The sequence below is a fragment of the Mustela putorius genome, unplaced genomic scaffold (assembly GCF_011764305.1).
Source record: "Mustela putorius furo isolate JIRA1106 unplaced genomic scaffold, ASM1176430v1.1 tig00000135_pilon_pilon_pilon, whole genome shotgun sequence".
Taxonomy (NCBI): Eukaryota; Metazoa; Chordata; class Mammalia; order Carnivora; family Mustelidae; genus Mustela; species Mustela putorius.
Window position 1 is genome coordinate 6450767 of NW_025421292.1, and position 27239 is coordinate 6478005.

Here is a 27239-nt window from a genome sequence, read left to right on the forward strand (position 1 = left end):
CTCAGAAGAAACAGCCAAAAAATAGAGTTGCTTGGAACAGAGGCGTGGGGGTACAGTGGAAATGCGGAACAGGGAGCCATAATCTTCTTTCATAAAGGGCTGAGATTATTTGATTGTAGTTATTATTTTAAACTTCCAATTTTATAAGTTGTAATCATAAATTTAAATTTATAATTCTATATTTCCATGCAGTTGTAGGAAATAGTACAGAGCTCCTGTGTACCCTTTCTTCAGATTCCCCCGGTGGTAATACCTTGCAAGGCTATAGTACAATATTGCAACTGTGATATTGACATGGACATAGTCAAGATCGGGGAACTTTCCACCACAGCAGAGTCCTCACATCGTCCTTTCCCCCACAAACTCCCTCCCTCTCACTCTGTAGTCATGACCCCGGCAACCACTGATCCGATCTCCATTAATTTTATCATTTCAAGAATGTTATAGAAATCACATAGTCTGTGATCTTTGGGGATTTTTGTTTTGTTTCACTCAGCACGATTCGTTCAAGATTTATCCACATTGTTGTACATACCAATAGTTCACCTTCCTTTGTGAATGGTGTTCTACAGTTTGTTGAAGGACATCCAGGTTGTTTTCAGTTTTGGGTTATTATGAATAAAGCTGCAATGGACATTCATTGGAGTTTTATATGAACATAAGTTTTCAGATTTTTGGGAAAAATGCCCAGACATACAGTTGCTTGGTCATATAGTAGCTGCATGTTTAGTTTCATAAGAAACAACTAAACTGTTTTCCAGAGCGACTGCATGTTCTTCGTTCCCATCCGCTACGTATGAATGAGCCATCATCCCAGTCCTTCCCAGAGGATGATACTGTTACTGGTCTTTATTGTAGTCATTCTGACAGGTGTGTGCTGGTATTTCCTACAGTTTTAGTAGGTGTTTCCCTAACGGCTAATGATATTATATTCTTCTCATGAGTTCATCTGCCAACTGAACCTCTTTGGTTCACCAACTTCTTTCTTTTTTTCTTTTAAAGATTTTATTTATTTATTTGCCAGAGAGAGAGAGTGAGAGAGAGAGAGAGAGAGCAGAGGAAGATGGAGAAGCAGGCTTCCTGCTAAGCAGGGAGTCTGATATGGGGACTCGATCTCAGGATCCTGGGATCACAACCTGAGCCCAAGGCAGATCCTTAACTGACTGAGCCACACAGGTGCCCCTGTCACAAACTTTATAATTAATTTTCTAATGTAATTATTTTTGTTAACTACTGAGTTTTGAGAGTTCTTTATATGTTCTAGACACTAGTCTAGACACTAGTCTATTGTAGACATGTGGTTTGCAAACATTTCCTCTCATTCTGCAGCCTTTCATCCTCTTAACAAGGTAGTTCTCAGAACAAAAGTTTTCAATTTTGATGAAGTTCATTTGGTCAATTTTCCTCTCATGAATAATGCTTTTGGTGTCAAATCTAAGAACTTTTTGCTTAGTTCCAAATCCCAAAGATCTTCTCTCATGTTTTTTTAAAAAAAGTTATACAGTTTTATGCTTTACATTAAGTTTGTGATTCCTTTTGTGTTAATCTTTATTATTTCACTGTTAAAAGTAGGCATATGTATTACTATGGCAACACAGAAATTCTTTGAAAAAAATATGAAAAGACTTTTGAAACAACAATCCTTGTGACACATTCTAATTCCCATTCTGTCCTACCCTCTCCATCCCATCTAACTCCATTCCTTCCCATCTCACCTTGTTTCATTTCATTAGAAAAATGATAACCGGGGGTGCCTGGGTGGCTCAGTGGGTTAAGCCTCTACCTTTGGCTCAGGTCATGATCTCAGGGTCCTGAGATTGAGCCCTGAATCGGGCTCTCTGCTCAGCAGGGAGCCTGCTTCCCCCCTCCTCTCTCTCTACCTGCCTCTCTGCCTACTTGTGATCGCTATCTGTCAAATAAATAAATAAAACCTTTGAAAAAAATTTTTAAAAAAGGAAAAAAAAAAGAAAAATGATATCCGTACTCATTAATTTGATTTCCCGGCACTCTAATGGACAGAAAGGCACCATAGACACAGTCGTTCCTGCCTGGTTGGTGCACATCCTCATTTTTGACTCTTGTTCAGGATTTCTTTTTTTTAACATTTCCATCAATTCTATTTCACATGTTTTAAAAAAAAAAATCACCCATTGCTCTTTAACATGAAGATAAACCTCGAGGTTTCTTACCTGCTTCCTTTTTACTTGCTTCCTCATGAAGCAGCACACGGTAATACACACGGTCTGCAACCCACCTCCCATGAGTCCTAGAGTCTAAGGAGAGAGCACTGGCAAGTTCAGGGCCAGCTCAAATACCTAAAGGCTGGCGAAGTGAGAGGTACTCTTGTTTCTTTCTCTAAAGTTCTGTGCTTTTCTACAGTCACCTCAGAAACAGAACACCGTCTCCTTATTCTTCACAAAACTACATTCTCAGTAACTTCCTAAAATATTATCTCAACTTTCAGTATCAACTTTTAGGACACAGTTGATTATTCCAAGGCAGGTAAAACCCTATGCGCAGTGCCTGCCCAAGGTAGGCAACTCGATTGCTGGGGGATTCAATCGAAATCCTAATGTAGTCATGTGTACCAAATACATTCACCAGCACTCTTGTGATGTGGCAAATTTGGTTTTTATTTTGTTTGTTTTGGGGTTTGTTAAATAGCAACATCCAGAATTACTAATTCACACTAATGAGAGATCTATTATGTAAGACACTACTGTACTTGAGCATTTTCTCTTAAAGATCAAAGATCCCACTTACGCTGATTGAGTAGATAATTCATGCATTATCAGCATCTTAAATTATGTTAATTATGATATGAAATTCTCTAAGATTCTCTATTAAGGACTGTCAATTAACCTTACTGGCTAACAGAAATGCCGACAAAACCTCATGGAATAGTTCCTGACAATTAAAAGGAATCTTTCTGCTGTGAGGGATGATACGAGGCACCAGAGTTTCCAAAAACAATTAATATGGTCTCTGCTACTAAAATTGCTGATGGCACCATAATAGTGGCTTAGTAACTGCCCATAAGGTAAAAAGGAAAAATATAAAAATGCTTTTCTTCTTTTTAATTGAATATGTTACTACATTGACTGTCTTTATTCAAAATGGGAACACTGGAGTATGTGTTCTTTTAAAATTATTGCGACTATAAAGCAACCCAGGAATTTCATTATCTTCTTAAAAATCACTCAATACCCCCTTTATTGAATACCTCAGCACTTAGGGATTCAGCCATAAACACTTTTAATAATATCACACTTTAGGTTTCAATAATGCATTTCATTTGTATGCTGGCTTTTTATAATCCCAAAGCAATTTTTTATCAATGAGGTTTAATGACTTGACTCCTGAATAACTAAATATGAAATCATTTATTTGTTCATTATCTGTTCACTATCATTTCACTCACTAATAAATATTTTCTAAGCAACTATTATGTGCCACACACTGTATTGTCACGTAGTAAACCAATGCCTCTCTTTCCAAACAAATGAACTATTTCTGTTATCTTTAATAAAGACAATGACCCCTGGATAAATAGTAATAAATCGCATGAGGTATAATAAAGATAATGCCATCTCTCTGGGATTATATAAATTATTCAGCAGGAGGACTTCTAAAATTCAGTCTGAAGACTAAAGGAATAAAGTTTATATGAAGTATAACTTTAAAGCTTCCATTTACAATCAGTAGGCATTACCACCAAGCACTGGATAAAGGGAAGATGAAAACATGCAAATTAATCGAGCCTAGGACTTCAATTAACAAAAATTAATGCAGAGATTGGTATTAATGAAATAATCAATAATAATATTCCTTTCAATTTATTGAGTGCCTATTCTGCGGTGGGCATTGAACAAGGGATTTTTACACACATTATATCGCATTATTATACACACACTCTATTAAGTAGGTATCATTTCTGCTACTTGACAGAGAGAGAGAGGGAGAGAGACGATAAATTAAAGTGTGGTGAGGTTAGGTCACTTGCCTCAGCTCATCCAGCCTAATGTGGAAATCAGGGTTTGAAACAAGTTCTGTCTTATTCCAAAACTGATTCTTATTCCAAAAGTGGTTTTTCTAACCACTGTTGGATTAATTCAGTTTTCATTAAAAAAATAAAAAAATCCCTGGAGGACTCACCATACTCAAAGCACCTGAGTTTTTCCAATCAAAACAAGGATCTAAAACTCCTGGCTTTGTGAAACCCTTTTTTTTTTTTTTTTTTTTAAATTCACACACACACACACACAAATCTACTTCTGTAGACTGTTGTACCTCTACAAGTAAATCATCTAAGTGTTTGTAATTAGAGCAAGATAAATCATAGTCTAGCAGGATTGCCTTTATTAGAACAAATGTTCGGGATGCCTGGGTGGCTCAGTTGGTTGGACGACTGCCTTCGGCTCAGGTCATGATCCTGGAGTCCCGGGATCGAGTCCCACATCGGACTCCCAGCTCCATGGGGAGTCTGCTTCTCTCTCTGACCTTCTCCTCATTCATGCTTTCTCTCACTGTCTCTCTCTCAAGTAAATAAATAAAATCTTTAAAAAAAAAAAAAAGACCAAATGTTCGGCAAATCCTAGCAAAGCCAAGTGATAAGAACAAAAGGAAGGTCAACGACACACAGATAACTAGGACAGGCAGTGGGACACGCCTGACAGCATCATCTCAGACAGCCTCCTCATTCAGGAAAATAACTGAACTAGGTCAAATTACAAGAGATTGAGACTTAGACACAGGGCACTTTACCAGAGGGAGGAACATTCCGAATCAATGACAGAGTGACTTCAAAAAATGTATTTAATCCTATCTCCAAAAGGATGAGCTCTGTCTTCTTTGAATCATATTCAGAAACACCTGACCTCAATAAAGGCAGTCACGGTTGACAATGGGCCGACAAACCGCAGAATGACACATTTGCATTATTCATTAATCCAATCTGTTGGGGAATTCAAAGTAGATCTGGTAATTTTTCCCCTCAACTTTCAATTCTTATCAGGTTAGCAGTGATATTGCCAGGAAATGCCAAGGTGTAAACCTTTGAATACCTCTTGGATTAGGTTGGCCAGACATAGCAATGTTTGAGCGTTGCTTTAAAAAAAAAAAGGGAATTCCTGGTGCATTACCTTAACTGACACTTGAAGGGATGGGGAGAGTATGCCTTGGATGCAGTGATAAAGGTGCATGGCTTGGGAAGATTTTCCATATTAACTGAAACAGAGGACAATAAATCATTTGACTAACACTAAACTTATATCTGATTTATATCATGTTTCATTCATTCATTTATTAAAGGTGATGTGACCTATGTGAAAGAAAACATGCTGAGCAGCATGGTAGAACATACAAAGAGTGACGGAATGACATCTAAATGCCATTTCCAATCTGAGCTTTGGCATTTAGACCGACCTACACAGGAAAGTTATTTACCTTTTCTAGGTCTTGATTTCCTTATCTGCAAGATGGTTGTGTGGGCATACAATGAACCAAGAGAAAATGCCTCGTCAATGCCTGGCACATATTATGTGCTAACAATGTTGGTTTCCTTCCCTTCCCTTCTTTGGCTCTAGGTGCAGGGAACTGTAGGAAAGAACACCAATGGAACCGTACACGAACATATTGGTTCAGAGAACTAACAGCATACTGCAAAGACTTAAAGTGAATAAGCTACCAGTGACTAGAACACTAGGTCGCCATACTGCCCATAATACTTAGAGCTCCTCCCCTTAAGAGGTGGGGCCTCTTTCTCCACCCCTGGCATCTGGGCTGACCTTGTGTGATTTTGCAGTGGAGGTTACTCTGTGAGAATTTAGCCTGACCCACCATAGGCCTTGTGGGTTGGTCTTGCACTGTTCTCCAGAGCTCACCACCACTCTGAACCAGCCCAACCTGCTGGAGGCTGAGAGACCTCATGGAGCAGAGATGAGTCAGCCTAGCTGAGGCCTCCTCAGGCCAGTCAGCACCCCCAGGCAACCCAGTGGCTGATCACAGATGCACCAGAGAGTCCAGCCAAGAACGGAAGTACTGCGTGACAGAAATGCCTCCTAAATAAATGGTTGCTGTTTTGAGCCACTGAGTCTGGGGGAAGGGAATAGTTTTGCTGTAACAGATAACTGATACAAATGTAAAAAGACATGAGGTTATGACATTTTTCAACCAAAACACAAAATCATGGGAACACAGGTTCAAAACAATTTGGGAAAGATTTAGTCACCGATTCCAGCAGAATGATGTGGTATACCAGTTGCTGTTGCCTTAGATTAATGAAAAATGCAAATTTCTCACCAGCGGGGAATTAAGGGTTTCATGTGCAAATGAATCTTTGTAACTGGAGGTACAGAGATTAATTTTCCCCAGGCAATACTCCTGTGAGCTTTCTATATTTTTGGAGTCCAGGAACTGTTGTTATGCATTGTACATGGCAACAGAGGAAAAAGATGGCAAGAGAAGAAAAGCTGGGGAAAATTAGACATCGAAAATAAAAGGAATTTGGAACAATGTAGTGAGTTTCACACTGCCGACAGCACAAAAGAAGCCTGGCTAGCTCGTCTCGTTCCTGTGTTAGCTGTCTATTGCAGAGAAAGCACCCTGGCCTTCCTCTAACCTTTTATTTTCTTCTTTACCAACTGGAACACCCCATGAAAGCGATTAAATACAATTTTAAAATTGTGTCATATTGGTTTCTCTTTGTGGAACAGACAACTAAAGTGTTGCCTTTGAAGGAAATAATTTGAGATATACGAATGAAAAAATCACCATGCAGCTTAAAAATGCTTCTCTTAAATATGGGCTAAATTCTGTGATTGGTGTAATGGCTAACTTGGTGCTTGTTTTGTGCGAATTTCAGAGGTCACCCACGGGTTGTTTCTGAAAAGTGTGAGGTCTGCCAAGTAAGGAGGATGCCTTTTGTGCCCCCAGGTGCCAGTTAGTACTGTAAGGGGTGGGGCTGGGCAGTAAGCTTTACAGGCAGCTGAGAAGTTCTCTGTCACGGGACTCATCATGTCTACTCATTTGGCTCCTTTGGTGCCCAGGAAAATGCTAACCATGAGCAGCGGCCCCCCAAACACCTGTGACTTGACTTCAAATCTGCCAGTTAAAGGCATATCCAAATTCTGTGAATGTTCCACTGAGGAGCACACACAGACACCACCTAGGACAGGTGGGGCACACTTGACCTGCTTCTCGGGAACTGAAGGGCGGTAGCTCACAGTGAGAAGGGAAGTCAAGGAGGGGACTGGTGAGAGGGAAGAAGCCATGGGAAACACTTTGCATCACAGAAAGATGAGACCAGGGTCAGGACAGAAAATGAGACCCTGGCATCCCGTAGCCAATCTACTTCCCCCACCCATCCCCCCAATCTTCCTCCTTTTTAGTTTGGAATCGCCAGAATGAAAGGTTAAGGGAAAAACCAGAAGAGCAAGTATGGAAATCCGGGTTTGGAAGAAAGTTTCTTTGGGGTTTTCTGGCTCAATATTCTGAAGAGCCTAGAAACCCCTGAATGCTTCTCTTAAATATGGGCTAAATTCTGTGATTTGTGTAATGGCTAACTTAGTGCTTGTTTTGTGTGAATTTCAGAGGTCACCCACGGGTTATTTCTGAAAAGTGTGAGGTCTGCCAAGTTCGGTTTGAAGGTTTCCAGTGATGGACTCCACTCCATCGGTGTGAGGTCTCTAACTGCTAGCCTGTCGTGTTATTGACGTTAAAACTGGTATTGCACACTTGGTTCTGATTCTGTCCTTTGAAGTGACCAAGAACATCTCTTTAGCCTCTCGAAGCTGCTGCTGCTGCTTCGCACATTCTAAAAGAACGAATGCTGGAATAGACGTTAGAACACTGTGGTTTGGCTACTGACCAGCTAGTTCCCTGCTCCCTTCTTTTATTTTCTTTCTTTTTTTTTTTTGGTCGCACTAATCAAATGTTCGGTATTTTATTAATATCACTTTTTGCAAGGTTGCACTAAGAATGGAATCTAATAGTCTAGTTACATGTGATCGAGTTTAAGGGTCAGGATATGACTGGTTGCATGTGTGTGTGTGTTTGAGAAATAATACATAGGACACTGGACGTGAAAGGTTTAGTCTAGGGGTCACAAACCCAAGTGACTTTAGAGGCAGGAAGGTAACGGAAACATGTAAACGAGAAGGGGAGCTGGTGGGTTGGAATTCCTAGAAAGACAAGAGGGAGGGGTGGATTCTGCAACTTGAAAGACATATCCAATTTAAAAACATTTATGGTAGCTGGCCACTAAGAGAGTTGACAATGACCCTCCCTCCTTTTGTGCCATCCCCTTCTGTACTGCATCAGGGTTAGTCTGTATGACCACTAGCATAAGGAAGCAATGGTACATCACTTCTGAGGTTGGAAAAGACTGCAGCTTCTGTCTTGGGTTCTCTCTCCTTCTCTTGAGCATCCTTTCTCTGTTGAATTATTAGCTTTGGGGGAGCCAGAGGACATTCAGGCTACCTATGGAGTGGCTGATATAAGGAAATGAGGCCCACCAGCCTGGAAATAAATTCCTTCCCAGTTGAGCCTTAAGATGACTTTTATGGCCGACAAAACCTTGACTGCAACCCTATGAGAGAATGAGCCAGAGTCACCCATCCAAGCTGCTGCTGGATTCCTGATTGTAGAAAGTGAGATTATGAGTCTCTTGCCACATTTGTGGCAAATTGTTATGTATCAGTAGATGAGTAATACAGCATTCCAATTCACTTTAAGGCATTGATGTACACACACACACACACACACACACACACACACACTTTGATGTGCTGGGGAAACAGAATTTAGAACTCTGGTTTACAACCCCACGTTTCTCAATGAGACCTGGATCCGTGGAAGTCCAAAGAAATACGGTTTAAGGTTGTACTCGTAGGTCATTGGGCAGCTTAGCTTCTGCTGGAAGCAAGGAGTTGGGATTCATTCAAAGCCTATATCTTAAGCAGGAAGCTATTTTCCTCACCAATAGGAACCAAATATGATTTTCCCTATCACTATAGGATGACAACAAACATTGGGGCAGAACCTAGAGAAATCTGGACAGAAATTCTGTCCTATAACACAAAAAGTACTTGGATTAGAATAGAAAGCCAAGAGGAACTTCTGTCCATTCAAAATAGAAACACATTTCTTCAGTAATTAAAAACCAGAAACACGGGGTGCCTGGGTGGCTCAGTGGGTTAAGCCTCTGCCTTCAGCTCAGGTCATGATCTCAGGGCCTGGGACCGAGCCCCACATCCGGCTCTCTGCTCAGCAGGGAGCCTGCTTCCCCCCCACCCTCCTGCCTGCCTGTCTGCCTACTTGTGATCCCTCTCACTCTGTCAAATAAATAAATAAAATCTTTAAAAAATAAACAAACAGGGGCGCCTGGGTGGCTCAGTGGGTTAAGCCGCTGCTTTCGGCTCAGGTCATGATCTCAGGGTCCTGGGATCGAGTCCCACATCGGGCTCTCTGCTCAGCAGGGGGCCTGCTTCCCTTCCTCTCTCTCTGCCTGCCTCTCTGCCTACTTGTGATCTCTCTCTGTCAAATAAATAAATAAAATCTTTAAAATAAAATAAAAAATAAAAAACAAACAAACAAACCAGAAACAGGTATTTCACAAAAAGTATTGGAAAAAGCAACTCTTACCAGAAATATGATAACTATAGGCATACTCGCTTTATTGCACTTTGCAGATATTGCTTTTTATTTATTTATTTTTTTAACTAATTGAGGGTTCAAGACTTCCATACAGGAAGTAACTGCAGATGTGGTGGAAACAGCAAGATGGGATGGAATCGCTGCAATCTGTTGATCAGACTTGATCAGAAGAGGAGTTGTTTCTTATGGGTGAGCAAAGAGAATAGTTTCTTGAGAAGGAATCTCTAGGTGGAGATGCTGTGAAGACTGTTGAAATGATGACAAAGGATTTAGAGCATGGCATAAACATAGTGGATAAAAGCAGGATCTGCGTTTGAGAGGACTGACTGCAATTTTGAAAGAAAGTTCTGCTGTGGACAAAGTGCTACCAAACAGCTTCTCATGCTACAGAAAAATCATCTGTGAAAGTTAGAGTCAACTGATGTGGCAAACTTCACTGTTGTCTTATTTAAGTATTTGCCCCAGCCTCCCCCACCGTCAGTAGCCACCACCCTGATCAGTCAACACGGAGCAAGATCTCCCACCAGCAAGATTATAATTCGCTGAAAAATCAGATGATGATTCACGTTTTTTAAGCAATGAAATATTTTTTAGGGGCAGCTGGGTGTCTCAGTGGGTTAAAGCCTCTGCCTTCGGCTCAGGTCATGATCCCAGGGTCCTGGGATTGAGACCTGCATTGGGCTCTCTGCTCAGCTGGGAGCCTGCTTCCTCCTCTCTCTCTGCCTGCCTCTCTGCCTACTTGTGATCTCTGTTGCAAATAAATAAATAAATAAATAAACTAAAAAAAAAAAAAAGAAATATTTTAAAATGAAGGTATGTATACTATTTTTTTTAGACATAATACTTTTGAACACTTAATAGACTGCACTACAGTGTAAATATAACTTTCATATGCACTGGGAAACCAAAAATTTCCTTTGGCTCTCTTTATGGTGTTATTTGCTTTATGGGGGTGATCTGGAACCCAACCTGCCATATCTCTGAGGTGTGCCTGGACTGAGTCACTTAGAATCTATGATCAGAGATTGAGAGGTCTCCCCCTGCCCTCCACCCCCCGACATAGTGATAGGAACATTGGAATAAAGAAGCAGATCTTAGGGGGACAGGAACAGTATAGGACACCCCGGAGAGGACCAAAATGTGTCTCTGAATGAAGAATAATGGACCAAATGGATAATGAACCTGAACAACTAAAGGAAAAAGAAACCTATGGACCAGAATTGAGGAACTTTCTCCAGGTAATGGTTTTCACCAACTCCTTAGTGGAGAAGGACTGAATGTGTGTTTCAGAATCCTACTGACTCCCCTTGGTAGACTTTTGCTTAGAAGGATGCTAACAGTGAAGTTGGGCATACAGGGAGCTATGTTCTGTCATGAAAGAAACACCTCAGGTTTTGTTACAGGCAGAGCTCAGGGGAGTGGCATGCTTCTCAGTCAGGGATACCCTGTCAGGGATGTGGACAAACAGGTTAAGCTGAAACCCTACCAGAACCCCCCCTTGACAAGAATTGTTTCTGTCAACACAAGGCAGAGTCATGATCAGGTAACTTCAGAAAGTGCCAGGAAGCATCATATTTTGTGGAAAATTATAATCAAAGCTTGGCTGAAGCTGGGCCATCAATATGGAAAATCAGAAAAAAATGTTAAGTGCCATGCAATGCTTGGCATTTTGTGGAGACACCGAAAATGTCAACTGGGGAGACTGAGAAAAACACGAGGGAAGAAGATGCCATTGGAAAATAAGTGTAAAAGAGGATTAGTAGAAGATGAAAGGTCCGTGTGCATGAATTAGTTGAATATGAAATCTTGATAGTGCATAATTTATACTGCTTGGAAAAAAATATCCCAGAGTCGGTACAGAAGTCTGTTAGTTCAGGGTGTTGTCCAAATCACTGTACTAAAATGCTTCTTTGTCAGTATTCTTGATGATCTTATGCTGATAATCTCCAGCAAGTTTTAGGAGACTGGTGGGTCTGGGACCTGGAAGACAGAGGTTAAAGTAGAGAGGAAGGGGGTGGATGGACTTTCTAACTTTAAGTTACCTCATGCTTTGTGTTTCTGCTCTTTTGCTATCTTTAGGTGAGACCCTAATAGTTATTATGAGCCTGAAAGGGAAGAAGGAGTCTCCAAGGAAGACACCTGAGGAGCTGGCGAGGAAGGCAACTGTTCCCTGTTTCCCTCGGTAAGGGTGGTGACCGGAAATGCACCAGCTGATTGTGTGTGGGGAGGGATGAAATGATCTAAATGGGAATTCATTTATTTTTCCCTAGATTTTCCTTTACCCATTTTGTCCTTCTTTTGAAATTTAAGGAGTTAGTCCAGTCTGTGCTCACTGTCTCATGGAAATTATGTGATAAAAGAAAGGACAAAAAAAAAAAAGATTTCTAAATCTGGCTCATATGTTTAAAAAGCATAGACACTTAGAAGAACAGAAATGACATGTAGACAGAATGTTTGGGAGAAAACATGCTTAAGGGCATTCTTTCTCTTCACCATCACAAAGCGGAAAAGTTCGCTTGGCTGTATTGAACACTGCTCGAAGTTGCTTTCCTAATAGCCGATTCCTGAACATAAATCCCAAAATTTTATCCAGTTACTATCTCCGTCTCCCTTGGTTGAGGGGCTTCAGGGGACTCTGGCCCCTGACTGCCAATGCTCATTCTCCTTGCCAAGGTTCACTTCAGGCACAAGGCCCCCTTCTACAAATGAAGATGCAAATGGACAGTTTTCCTCACTTTAGCAAGAGATGGCAACACAAGATGGTTCCCTTTCTGCCTCTCAAAGTGTTGTGCCTCATAAGATGGTTGGAGCTGCTGCAGCCATCTCACTCCCAGCCCGAGGAGGAGGTGGCTCACAGATGGGCAGAGTCAAAAGGTGATCTAAGAGAAGCATGGAGAAGTCAAGTCAGGATTGCAATGTTTCACGGCCAGGAGCTGTCCTACCTCTGAATCTCTTTTTAGGCAGTAAGATACACTTATTGTTGAAGGTATTTGAATCTGCTTTTTTTTTTTTTTTAAAGATTTTATTTATTTATTTGTCAGAGAGAGAGAGAGAGCACAAGCAGGCAAAGCTTCAGGCAGAGGCAGAGAGAGAAGCAGGCTCCTCCCTGAGCAAGGAGCCCGATGCGGACTTGATCCCAGGACTCCGGGATCATGACCCAAGCCAAAGGCAACGGCTAAACCAATTGAGCCACCCAGGCACCCCGAATCTGCTTCTTTTGTGTCCTGCAGCCAAATGCATCCTAACTGGTGCACAGGCTGAGGGAAGAAAGGGATGTGGAAGAGAAGTGAAGAGAGAAGAGGTATCAGCAGTGTCTGGAACAGGGACTTGGTCACCAGGGAAACCCGCCCCCCCCGACTCTGACCACTGCAAATTATTCCATATCTTCAGCCCATCCAGCCTCTGCTCAGGTGAACCCCATATACCTCCCACACCCAGGCTCATGCTAGTCTTTCTCGTAAATACCTGGGGAGGATGTGCCTCCCACAGCAACCAGCATGAACCCTCAGGATTGTTCAGCAGAATCGATATGTTCCCCTGAAGCAGAAGCAATGTCGAACAGGTTGAAAACCCACAGGTATGTGCAACATGTCTCTGTCAAGATTATTGTACTCTTTGAGTGCGGTTCTGAAAGGCATTCCCAAGGACAGCAGGGTCCAGCTAGTGTAGCCCTCCTCGACTGCAAACTGGTTACCAGAAATCTGGACTTTCCCGTCTCTACTGTAGTTTCATTCTTGTGGATTTTGGCTGCTTGATATTCCTTTAACTTGAAGTCTGTCACTTTCCATTTGGTTGTCTGTTGTCCATCTCCTGACACACCCTTTTGCGTCTTGAAACCGACCTCACATGACCTCACCACTTGCCTTCCCCCCAGGGTAAACAGACACAGATCAGCATGTCTGTTATCCCGAGGCTCTGCCCAGATACCGACCAAAACAGAGAGGATCATCTAAAGGCCATTTCCTCAATTTGCCTCATCTTCCACCTCTGGTAGTCTTTGAAGATGATATAGTTCAGAGGTTTGGCAGTGGGGTTGGGAGAAAGACGGGGTGGGATAGTGGCAATGTCAAATGGTTTCTATAGGAAGGAGATTGACCAACTGAAAATGGAAGAGTGAAAGTGGGTGGGGGGTGGGTGGCAGGGAAAAAGAGGAAATGAAAGAAAGATATGACATTAGGGAGCACTTCAATGAATGTGTCTGAAGGCAGTGCGGTGAAATTAGGTTGAAAGGGTGTATATTGTGGCTTTCTTGTATCTGTTAGTCTTAGGTAAGTTACTCAGCTTTAGGTCTCAGTTTTCTCATCCATAAAATAGGGATAATAATGAAACTATTTCATAGGGGTACTGGAAAAATTGAATGAAATGAGAGAACTAAAGCACTGGAACATTGCCTGCCACAGAGAAGGATCTAATAAATGTTACTTTTATCATTATTATTGTATACGTTGAGAGAAAAATATCATTTCTATCCTCTCTAATTTTTTATAAAAAATTTATTTTAAAAATAAAAATTGCAGGGCACCTGGGTGGCTCAGTTGGTTAGTGTCTGTATTCGGCTCAGGTCATGATCCTGGGATCCTGGGGTCAAGCCCCACATAGAAATCCCTGCTGGGGTGGGGGGGCCTGCTTTTCTCTCTGCCCCTCCCCCAACTCGATCTCACTCTCTTTCAAATAAATAAATAAAATCTCTTTTAAAAAATTTATTTATTTATTTTTAAAGATTTTATTTATTTATTTGACAGGCAGAGATCACAAGTAGGCAGAGAGGCAGGCAGAGAGAGAGAAGGAGGAAGCAGGCTCCCTGCTGAGCAGAGAGCCCGATGTGGGGCTCCATCCCAGGACCCTGGGATCATGACCTGAGCTGAAGGCAGAGGCTTTAACCCATTGAGCCACCCAGGCGCCCCAAATAAATAAAATCTTAAAAAAAAAACTGGGTATGTTTGAAGTGTACAACATGATGACCTGATAGACATACACAGTGAAATGAAATTGTGATATAATTATATAAAAGAATATTATTCATCCTTAAAAAAGAACAACATCCCATTTGCAACAAAATGGATAAACCTGGAGGACATTATGCTAAGTGAAATAAGCCAGACACAGAAAGAAAAAAACTTGCCTGATTGCATTTATATGTGGAATCTAAAAAAAGTCATATCTTATCTACTTTTAAAAATTATATGAAGAGGCTTATTTACTATTGGTTGATCAATGGAAAATTTCTCTCTTATTACTGGATTTATAAACTAAAAATACTATTCATATCATACCGGTCAAAAGAAATTTGTTATGGCAATACCACACCAGTCCCTTATAGTGCACTTTCTTCCTTTTGCCATCTGTTAATTTCTGGCTTCAACATCTGCCTATTACTTTCTACTTCTCTGTGTACATGAATGTAGAATATTAGGAGATAGTTATGCCCCTTTTAAGTGTCATATGTAAATTACACAAACAATTATAGTAAGAAAAGTCCAACATGCAATATTTAATAGCTTTTGTAACAGTTATTAAATTATAAAAATAATGCCATCTGTAGTAAAGGGTATCAGATTTGGCAGGAATTATTAAAGCTTATAGATTAACCCTAAATTTCCTTTGTTTTTCTATGATCGTGTCTTTTATTTTCTGAATGTAACTTAGTTATTAACTCAATATATTTTCTGGATGTAACTTCGTTATTAACTCAAAGGCCAATTAGTCTTTTCGTTATTCTTTTTGCTATTCATCCACTCTCTTTGAGCTGTTCATGGGCAATGAAATGCCTAAAAAGTGGGACCTGGGTGGCTCAGTGGGTTAAAGCCTCTGTCTTCAGCTCAGGTCATGATCCCAGGGTCCTGGGATCAAGTCCTGCATCGGGCTCTCTGCTCAGCGGGGAGCCAGCTTCCCTCTCTCTCTCTCTCTGCCTGCCTCTCTGCCTACTTGTGATCTCTGTCGTCAAATAAATAAACAAAATCTTAAAAAAAAGAAAAGCCTAAAATATGTACAGGAAGGAGCGAAGTAGAAGAAAAGAGCCCCAGAAGTGAATGAGCACATAGATCTGGAATAATTGGGAGCTGGCTGTGGTGGTATGTATTATTTTCTATGGGTAGTAAGTGGTTTGTAGACAAACTTAAAACCAGGAGGGGCAGTATAAAGAAAATGTATAATTGAAGTCTACATTTATTTGATAGCTACTTTACTTGTTTCCCTCTAAAAAGAAACTTCCATTTTCCCAAGTCCTAGCATTGAGTTAACTCAGGGATAAAGATTCTGGACTATTGGATGAAATGAGGAGTCAGGAGTCATGATCTCCTGCAGGTGGGCCGCCGACAAAGCTACCTTGGCAGAACAGCAATCAGGCCTCCTGTCACTTGGGGGAACTCAGAACCAATTGAGATGGGCATCAACCAGGGAAAAGCAATTCCTTTCTAACCAAACAGAACTGCACTTGTATGAAATGATGTAGAAAATGGATGGCAGGAGACCTTTCCGATTTGTTACTTGTTAAAGAATAGGACTTCTGTTTCTATCTGTCTGATCTCTGAGACATCTTTGCATAACTGAAATACCGTGATGGATAGCGCTGACATTAGAAGTCTTTGAAAAATGCTTTCCCTCTGGCCGAATATACAAGTAGAATTCACTTTCCATATTCAGAATTCAGATCCTATTTATTTTTTATTTAGATGTGCTCAGCCAACCTTAAGGACCTCACAGTACAAAGTCGAGTATTTTTTGAAGCCCCTATTGGAAGAGTATGGACCCACCGTGGGTCATGTATGCATTTCTAGCACAGTGTGAATCCAGGGTTAGGTTTGAAGATAAGGGCACAACACCCCGGCTTGCCCAGGGATGCAGTGATGTGTGTGAGCAGGAGCTCTGTTACAGGTTGAATTATGTCCCACCAAAATTCCTATGTCGAAGTCCTAAACCCTAGTACCTTGGAATGTAACTCTGTTTGGAGATAGGGTGTTTAAGGACACAATTAAGTTAAAATGAGCTGATTAGGGTGTGCTATAATCCAGTATCATTGTTGTCCTATAAGAAAAAGAAATCTGGGGCACCTGGGTGGCTTAGTAAGTTAAGCATCTGTCTTTGGCTCAGGGCATGATCCCAGGGTCCTGGGATCAAGTCCTGCATCTGGCTCCCTGCTCAGCAGGGAGTCCGTTTTTCTCTCCCTTTGCCTCTTCCCAGGCTTGTGCACATGCTCACTCTCTCTCTTTCTCTCAAATAGATAAATTAAACCTTTAAAAAAAAGACGACGAAATCTGGACACAGCTGTGCATGGAGGGAAGATGAAGTGAAGACACGGGGAGAAGGTAGCCATTAAATGCCAAGGAGATTCTCGGATTTCTAGCCTCCAGAACCGTGAGAAAATAAATTTCTGTTGTTTATGCTACCCTAGCTGTGCTACTTTGTTATGGCAACCCTAGAGCCTAATACAGCTCTATTTGTGGTATGTTCAACTTCATTAGACAATCCATGTCTACACTCAGCAGAGGCTAAGCATTAAGACAGGGCATCCTTCTACCTCTTGGCAGAGGGGAGTGTGTGGGGGGAATCACCCTAAGGAGAGGGTGTTAGACCAAGGGTCCCTAGAATCGGGGAAGGGAGGGTATTGGGTAAAAAGAAGGTCCAATTTTTTAATAGAAAATCATCCTTTGTTTTCTTTTGCAAAAGCTTTACATGTTCATTGTAGAAATAATAGGAAATACAGACAAAATGAAGAAAGAAAGTATAACTATGACCTCATCACTTGGAGGTAATTGTTCATATATTGCTATAAATACTTCCAGACTTTTTCCTGTAAGTACATGAATTTACACACACACACACACACACACACACAGCAAAAGGGAACAATTTATTTTTTATGCTCACCTTTTCATGTCAATAATTTTTGATTTGTAGCACCATTTCTGATGTCTGATGTTGTTTCATTATATTGATTATATCCTAGAAATGGAATTGGTTGGTGGGATGTGTCCAGGCTTAGGCTTTTGATATATGTTGCCAAATCGCCTTCCAGAAATGATGCATCCATTTATATTCAGAAAGTCTATTTTGAGTGCAACATAAAGCCCTGTAATGGGTAACTCTTGACTCAGCTGTTCATGGGCTTTCAGCCAAATTCCTGAGCAGGCGAGTGTAGAAACCAGAGGACACTGAAAATAGGTGCCTCCAGTGACTCCAGACACTCAAAGTCTTGAAGGGGAGTGTCCAGGGTTGGTGGAGGAAGCATTTCCTACCTTAGCAGAGTGACAGGTGGAGGGAAGCCTGGCAGCATCAGCCTGTCCTGCTGCCGAGACAGGAGCTGCCAGCTCCACCAGGAATGTGGTGCTTGGCAGCGGAGACGTCCACTTGGAGAGCATGGCATCCACGGAGTTGTGGAGAATGAAGAGGTGTGCAGAGGGGACTCGTGCTGCTCACTGGAGAGTGGGAGGGATAGCCTTGGGGATCTCTGAATGAGCTGGGAGGAACCCGTAGGCTGAGGTTCCAGGGAGCCTAAGATCACAGAGATTATGACCCCTGGTTGTTAATTTTATCCCTCAGGCTTTCAGAGCCTGGGAAAATACAGGTAACACCAGGGAACGAGAACAGGAGGGCCGATAGCCTTTGCAGTTTTTATGTATTCATGGAAGATGCTATTTGACCTTGGTTCTTCGCCCAGTTTAAGAGATCCCAGAGGGGGGACCCTCGGTGGCTCAGTGGGTTAAGCCTCTGCCTTAGGCTCAGGGAATGGTCTCAGAGTCCTGGAATCGAGCCCCGCATCGGGCTCTCTGCTTAGTAGGAAGCCTGCTTCCCCCTCTCTCTGCCTGCCTCTCTGCCTACTTGTGATCTCTCTCTCTTTCTCAAATACATAAATAAAATCTTAAAAAAAAAAAAAAAGAGAGATCCCAAGGGGGCATACTTAAAAGGAAAACCAAGCTAATCTTATGTGAAAAAGAAACTGCTTTATAAACATGAAAATGATGTGGTACTTAATAAAATGTGTTAGCGAGTACACTTCTGAAACATTGTATGGTGAATAAAGTAGGTTGGCTGCTTTTGGGAGAAGAACTTGAATTCTACTTAGCATTAGGTAAGAACTTTCAACAGGAATCTTGCTAAGGAAGATAAGCAGTGGTCTCTGATTTAGGGGTGGAGAGAGCATAGAGAAGGGAACAGCATCTTCACTGTTGTCCAGAAAGTTATTGTTACCCTTCTGACTGTGTTTCAAGTCATTCACGGACCACCTGGTCATCTCTGGCCACAGACCTTGGCTGGTCAGACATAACCTATACGTGAGAAGGACAGTCACGTTGAACTTGATAGGGACTTTGTCTGAGAAGTAACAGCGTGTTGTAGATAAGAGTGAAGAAGTAACCACATTTTGTTTGACTCCTTTGAAATGTAGATTTAGCTGCCAAAGTTGCTCCCAAAAGTAAACTTATGTTCTGTACATTTGCCCAAGGCACTGAATAAATTTCCAATAAAACCAACAAACAATTCCTTCCTTGGGGTTGTTTTCTTCTATCTTCAACTGGTACCATGGAGAATTAATTACTTCATAATCTCGCTCACGATAGCCTATCCAATTAAACACAGTTATGGAAAAACAGGGCTTACCGTCTATCACCGGTTTGGGCTGAGAACTTTTGAGGCGCAGCGAGGGCCGGAAGCGGGTGCGGTCGTTGAAGCTCCAGCTCTTCTGCACTTTGGTGGGGCTGCCCTCGGCGGTGATGTCGGTGCTCGGGGACCTCCTGTCACCTACGGACGCTTGTCTGCTCTTAATACTCTGGCCCCTTGGGCTAGCCATGCGTACTCGCTCCTTAAAACTTAGCTTCTGACTGTGGACAACAGAGGCATGATTATTCCATTTCAAGCAATTTCTTCCACTCCACTTGGGTAAATACTTTGATGAGACTGTATACTATATTTCAATAGACAACATGTTTTCAGCGAGTAGGAGCATAGCAATATAGTCTTCCCTTATTGAAAACCAGAGCTTTATTTAATCTGTTTGCATTCGTTTGAACTTAATCTCACTGTCTAGGTGGCACACCCTTTCCTGGATTCATCACAGAAAGAATCAACATCGGGTACGGTAGTTTGGACACAATTACACTGGACATAACCAAGAACTGGTTCAGTGTTTGCTTTAGAAACAGATTTTTAGCTTTGACCTTGACTTTGGATATTTAAAGAAAGTAATTTTTTATTTGGGAGCATATCTCTTTGTAATTTCTGAGCATTTCTACAGGGATGACAGTTACGTATACACATATATCTATATTCTGCATGCATTTCATATTCCAGGCAAGATTATGATATCCATAAATTCATGCAATCTCCTAGCGGTTGGTAGTACTGCATACATAAGAGCAAACATACAACACTTAACACCCATTTCTTTTTTGCTTGCATTCATTCTTGTGAGACAAAAACCACACAATGTAGAACAGCCCCAACATATAATGAATGTGATGACTGATTAACGGAATGAGATGTTATGTTCACTAACACAATTTCCTGCTATTAAACAGGTTATTGATTTGCTGTGGCAGCTACTGGTAAATTATATTTGTTCCGACATTCAGTTCTCAGATGCCAGCGAGAACTGAAATGCCGTGGGTTGATAAAGGAAGCATTAACAACAACAACAAAACCGAAAGTGCATCTCCACGATTTCCTCCTCAAAAGATGCTGTGTGAGGTGGTGGGAAGGGCAGGTTGGAATCAAAGAGGCTTGGAGTTTGCAGTCCTCATCTCAAACATAAGGATGAAAATAGCAACATGGCTAAGGGATTTTTGTGGGAACCAAGAGGACTGTAAGAGGTGCTGTGTCCCCATTTTGTTTGTGTTCTTTTTGTGTTTCATTTATAAAGCACTGTGTTGTTCATCAGAGAATGACACTGGTACCTAGTGAGAGGCCCAGGCCACTTGGGGGTCTGAGGAAATGAAGGGTGAAGGGTCTAGGGTCTGAAGGCAGTACTTGGAGCAGCTGCTCTGAGAGGCCGAGACCCGCATTCATGCTGCAGCCTTCGAGGGGCATGAAGGAGGCAGTGTTCTCATGGACTCGGGTTATCTGAGACAAAGTGGAGCCCTGGTTTTTTCCACTTACCGCAACGTCCACTGTCCCCAGCTGCAGCATGCCAACAGCAAATGTGTTTAGTGGTTATGTGTTTTGTAGCTAACAAGAAACAGTAACATTTATTTTTCCATGCCTAGTTGCTTAACAAATGATATTCTAAAAAGACACCACATTTTATGTGTTTACATGAAAACAAATCAAATAATGAACTGTGGTGATCAGAAAGTCCTGGTAACAATAAACAAGTCGACCATGCCACGGACAGCTCCCCTCGGAAATGCAGATGTAGCTAAGCCCAGCACGACTAGCTGAAGGCACATGCAGAGAACAGGCTGGGCAGTTTTGTGATGGGGCCGGGTGGGTTCAAGGGTTCTTTAAAACAATCCTGTCAGTCAAAGGCTTTCTCTGCACCAGACGAATGCATGATTAAATGGTGGATCACATCAAACAACAGCAACAATAACATATAAAACTGCATCTTTTTATGCCGAGGCTGGGTTCTCCATGTCATCCCAAACCTTCAAATCATTTAAACAAATCCTCAAAGAGATAAAAGGGATAGGGCCCAAAATGTCTACTCTTCTCAACCTTTTTATTTTATTTTTTTTTAAATAGTAAAAATTTCACATCTCTCTTCAGTTTCAGCACATCTGTTCCATCATTTAAATTTATGATGATTGGAATCAGGAACATATGCTCAACTCTGCACCTTTATTTAGATTAACGAATGGCTGAAGTTTACATAGCTATCACTACAAATGTTCTCACTGTACTTTATCTAGTTGGTTACCTTTTCTGGAACTCACAGATGCTAATTACTACAGAAGGTTGGGTTTCGTTAATATCAAATTACTTTCTTAATCTTTAACGATATATCTGTTTCTTACACCAACTAAGTGAAGAGGAAACTGATGAAAACATCATAAAACCATTTAATATGAAATTTTGTTTTTTCTTTTTTAAAATTTCAATTACTGAAAAAGTAAAAAAGTTGGAAATAAGTATCAGCGTCAAACCCTCATGGCTGATTGGCAATAATGAAATATTTAAAAACAATATTGCTCCTATGCAAATATTTTTTAAAAGTTGCCTCTGAAACGTTTTGATGCATCTTTAATAACTCATGGAAAGTGGAAATAATATTTTTCTCTGAATCTTAGTACTATTTAAAGTACTTAAAGGTGATATAAACGAGTTCTAGGTACCATGTCCCTTTTTGTCCTTCTTAACTGCATGAATATTTGCCAATGTCTAATATGAAAAGAATTATCAAAAATCATTTTAAAGTGAATCCAACATATTACATATGAAATTAGAAAAAAAATTAATGTTTTCACCCTCTCTTTTGACATAATTGTATCAAAGTTAAGAATAAAATCTTAACCCAGAATTTTTTAACCAGGCAAAATTTTGTTCTCCAAAACAAAGACCTGTTCTTACAAAAAAAGCTCACTTCTATTAGTTTTTCTGCTTCTTTTCCCCATTTGGAAATCAACAGAACATCTTGATTAGATGACTATTAAACTGATTAGATGGCTGTTATTGAAAATGTACACTGATTAAAAAGATGGACTCTTTACTGGTTCATTCAAGTTTTTATTACTTTCTTACTTTTTGTCATATCTAAACACTTCTTCTTCTTCTTTTTTTTTTTTTTAAGTAGGCTCCATGCCCAACTTGGGGCTTGAACCCATGACCCTGAGATTGAGACTCACATGCTCTGCCAGCCAGGCGCCCCTTATAAACATGATTTTTGAGAAAGATTCATGGAACAGTGTTTTTAGGAAGATTGTCAAAGATTAGTCCTAGGAGACAAATAAGAAGGTCTCTTTCTGGAGAAGGTAACCCCAAGTAACCCAAAGGACATTGTAGTCATTGGTCGTGGCATCTTTGAGTATGCACAAGGACGGGGGACTGTGCAGGGGGATTCTTCCCCTCTAGGAACCAGATGGACACGTTCCTCAAATGGCCCAGCATGCAGGCTACTACTGGATGTTCCCTGCCAGGGAACTGGGTGGCATTACCGTAACCCCACAGTAATCCTCTCGGACTTAGAACGCTGTAGTCCTTGTTAATACTTAATTAGGGTGTTAGCCCTTCACAGGATAAGCATTCTACAAATTCTCGCCTCAGGCACAATATGGCGACTGAGCCGTAACAATCCAGTGCGTGCAGCAGTTCAGCAGCTGTCCCACCACAAGGAGGCGCCAAGGGGCCGACAGCCAGGGCTGTGCGGGACCCTGCCTATTTGGCCCTGGGCTAGAGTATCAAAGCAGGCAACAGGCAACAAGGAAAATAACAAGCGGCTTGAAAACCTCATTCAAGAAGTCCTTAGGAAGAGTGAGTCTCTGAGCGGGGCTCAGGTAGGATGGCGGTAGAACCTGGTCATGCACCTGAGGTTAGTTGGCATTCTCAAATTTCATGTCAATAGCCGGGATGCTGGGTACCTCTGCTTCCGTGAGGTGTACATTCTGAAGAGCTTCTGCTTATTACTACAGAACTTACTAGGAGTGAGGGAGATAGAGCAGCACATTACTAAGCATTTCACCACCACGAAAGTGCTCAGGGATTTCTTTTTAGAACAACAAAGCCATTTGGCTTTATTGTTTTTCAGATCTAAGTACACAGACTATTTAAGCAGTAAGTACTAACTACGGAGCTTAATTGTGCTGCTTGGAGTATAATCAGTGCTCTTAATGGTGAGGTTGAAAGGACTGGACGTGAAGCAGGCATTACAAACGATGGTAGCCTGTGTGTTAGCATCAGAGCCATGTGAAAATAAGAACATAAATATTTTAAAATATAGCAACCTTTGCAATCCAATGCAGTATAAACAAGGGATAAACAATTTCGGAACTTTGAAAAATAAATATTTATAGGAACCAATGAAGTTGATATCACTAATTGCTTTGAAATATTAAAAAAGTTCCTGATTTGCATAAAACACCTGTAGTTATAGTTAATATCAATAACTAATTGTCAGAATACATGCTTTAAAAAGTCAGAAGATTCTAAGTCACTAGCTTGTTAAAAAAAGAGTTTTTATTGTATGTCTTTTGATGTGTTTTTAAAAGACTAAATCCTTTCCCTCTATCAATAAATGCGAACAGAAGGAGAAACCATTTTCAAAAGATTGTTTTTGAAACAATCTAACATTTTGCCCATAAGGACACAAGTTGATTATGCTGGGGAAAAAAAAAAAAAGTCTAGTCTTACTTGGTTTAACAACACATGCAGATCATTCTTTGCACACAGAAGAAAGAAAATGTAAATAGTGGAAAACAAACGCCCAAGAAATATAAGAACGCAGTCTTTTCTCTCCACATTCTAGAGTTCTCTCTTAAGAACCGCACATCTCAGAACCTAATAAAGCCAACCATGTAGGAGCAATTTGGACAAAGCACTCAGTGGATCACAGCAGAAGATGATAATGTAATTAAAAAATATATCATTTATGCTTTAACTTTTAAGACATGCATCTTTATAACACTCTCACAAGAACCTGTTCAAGCAAATTTATAGTCTAATAAGAAGTCTGACAGGGTTCTATTTAAAGCCTATAGACGGTGATCAGGGTAGCTTAACTATGAAGCATGCACGTAGCCAACAATTGTTGATTAAGGAGCCAGGGTAGGCAGAGGTAGTGGGATTTATAGATAATACCTAAACTTCCGTTGGCATGATCTATTCCTGTAGCAATAAAAACCTAACATAGGTAGGAAGAAGTAAGAGCTTTTTGTGCGGTGCGTGCAAGATGGCTAAGTCAAGGAGAAGGGGAGGAGGGCCTAAAAATCTCAAGGCGAGAATACTGGCTTAATTTGGTTAGATGGGTTTATAGGTGAATATTCTATTTTCTGAAAGTCACAATTTGTACCAAAACAGAGAAAACCTATCCAGTTTAAAAAAATGAGTTGGAGAAGTTACTCAATGGGATAATTATTATACTAAAATCAATAAACCTACTCACCACATATGGGATTAGAACTGTTTCAATGGGAAGATAGAGGAAAACAAATGAATCATTAAATGATGCTAAAGAAGCTGCGTTTATGGTCTAAGCAGAGGAAGAACAGAGCAGGCTCACTTGAGACTAATAATAATTTGTACCTGACCCCGTACCAAAGACATCATTTTAATGTCTCAAAGAGACAATATTTCAACTGTTCTTCAGTTGAGCTCCTCTTGAGACTGATGGTTTGTATTTTTAAAGAAAAATGTTGGGCCTGTTGCAAATAATGCAAAAGCATCACTGAACTGGATGTCTTTCCCTAGCCCAAATTTGTTTAAACATAGCCTAACCTCAGGGTAGAAAGACAAAACTCTCTCTAACCAGAATATTCCAAAGATGGGAACTTAGTTAGCTATGGGGGTATATGAATGTGTGTGATGCCTCACTACATTTTGCAGTGAGAAAAGCCTCTCCGAGTATGGCCTGGTTATTCAGAGGAAAAAATGCCAGGGACCAGGAAAGAGTTACTGGCTACTGTACTAAACCCAACTACGCCTGAATTACTCCCAGTTCTTAACACAATAAAAAGCGATGATGAAAGATTTTAGGAGACTTCAGGTTCTGAGATAACCGGAAGATAGAGTTGGCAGAAGTTTATCTCTTCTGCTTATCTGAATCGCCATCAGTAACCCAGTGGCCCCAAACATAGTAAAGGGCTTTGCGCTTGGGTGGCAGTAATCAATCCATTTGAAATCGGGTCCAGGATTAATCAACAATAGCCTGGACCCAAATCTGCTCTCTTCCAAGAAACAATCCTCATTATAAATGCATTTTCCTTTGTGCATATTTTGTTTGAGTAAGGGCAAATTTGTTTTTCTTAAGATGGTACTGTTGCTACTGTTAATACTATAGTCTTTCTGCATTCCTTATGCAGTATCATAAATTCCACTGCCTATGGAACCCAGCAAGGTGGAAGCTTAAGTCATGTTAAAATGGGAGCTTTGGCTTGTTTCCTTCAGATTATTGAAGTGTTCTTATTACCTCATTGTCTTTCTGTTATTTCCTCTTTCCCGTTTTTGTTGGTGTTTTCTCTTTGTATGTGGAGCTACTTGAGGTCAGGGACATTTTATTACTCTATCCAAGAACTGTTTATTGAGCACATTCCCAGTCCTAGCTTTGCAAAGGGAGGTGTGATGCATCACTGGGGGACAGAAGACCTATGTGTATGAAGTAGGACACATCAAGTAAGGCATGCATGCCAGATAAATGGTAATATAGGACATTTCATGGGGGTTTCTGCTAAGTGTCCAATGACCCTAGAGAAACAAGAAATGTCTGTGTAACATATCTTGGGGTTTCTATGTTCAAAACTACATGTGAGTCATTTTTGACACCCTTAGTCACAAGCATGTAGAATAAAATTTTGATGTTTTAGCTATAAATGAACATCATGAAATGTAAAAAATTTGGTCGGTGGTCTTTTTGAATTGTGACAGCTGATTGGGATGTTCATTTTTGGAGTGAGGAACAGAAGCTCCATAGTTACACTTTAATTTTGTCTTTGCTTCCTGCCTTGGTAACATTTGGAAAAAGTGCAATATCGTGTCAGCTCAAGGGGACCCCTCTCTCAGGACTGTCATACCAGGTCACACTTCTGCAAAGAACCTCCACGTGATTCACAGACTTCCCCTTTAGGTGCCAACAGCTCTGTTTTGGAGGATGAAACCAAGATAGGCGACCTTACTCTCAGGTAGCTATGGAGTTTGTGCCAAAGATAGTCTCTGCCTTTAGGATTTGGAGACAAATTACCCTTTGACACGATCTGTAAAGGGATAGCTCCTAAAAAAGGCAAGCTTTTCAAATATCACCAAATAGACTAAATGGCTTATAATGGCTATGATTTATTTGTGTAACTCTTTTCAAGTAAAACAGAAGCATGGCGGGGTTTGCAGGACATCTAGACAAGAGGACCAAATGGCCAGAATTGTAGAGATTGCCTCTTCTGGAGTCTATTCAAAGAATGTTCTCAGTCTAATGACCAGAACCTCTCTTTGGGCAGAAATATCTCTAAAGTAGAGAAGATCAAATCTTTAGCTTACTAAAACTTTCTGGAAATAGCACCCAGGAATATCTAGTGACCTTGGCTCTAACTCTTTGTCTACCAAGTAAGAGAAGGGGTTTTAATGTCATCCCTGTGTAGGCTTACCTACTTCGAAGGAGTGTTGTGCACCCTGCCACATCTGTCTCTCATCATGGATGCAATTAGATTCTGGCTTGTGAATCTTTTTAAGTGTTCATATAATGCAGAAATGGAGGACCCAGAACCTCATGATTCCAAGTGACCTTTTGAAACTGGTTTCAGTATGGTATGAATAGATTATAATTAATGTCTAGTATGACAGTACAAAACTAAGGGACCTTCCCTGGACTCCCACTGGCCCCCACCCAGGGGCCAACTCTGCCGTGGTGGAATGCCTCTGTGTCCTCATTACAGAAACAAGTAGCAATGATAGGAAATTTTTTTTCTTCTTCCCTTCCAGGCACCTGGGATTCTCCTGCTGGTTCTTTCTCTGCTACT

General features: G+C 40.9%; 1 protein-coding gene across 3 annotated transcripts in view; it reads right to left on the reverse strand.

Annotated features, from left to right (window-relative positions):
* Positions 1-27239, reverse strand: part of KCNQ5 (potassium voltage-gated channel subfamily Q member 5) — a 553330-nt gene that overhangs the window by 42647 nt on the left and 483444 nt on the right. For 2 of the 3 annotated variants that reach the window (XM_045074792.1, XM_045074793.1), the window contains one exon: positions 19249-19469. In XM_045074792.1, coding sequence (XP_044930727.1) covers positions 19249-19469 — 221 coding nt within the window. Of the gene's footprint in view, positions 1-19248; positions 19470-23159; positions 23217-27239 lie in introns of all 3 variants that reach the window. The other variant, XM_045074791.1, reaches the window with a different exon arrangement.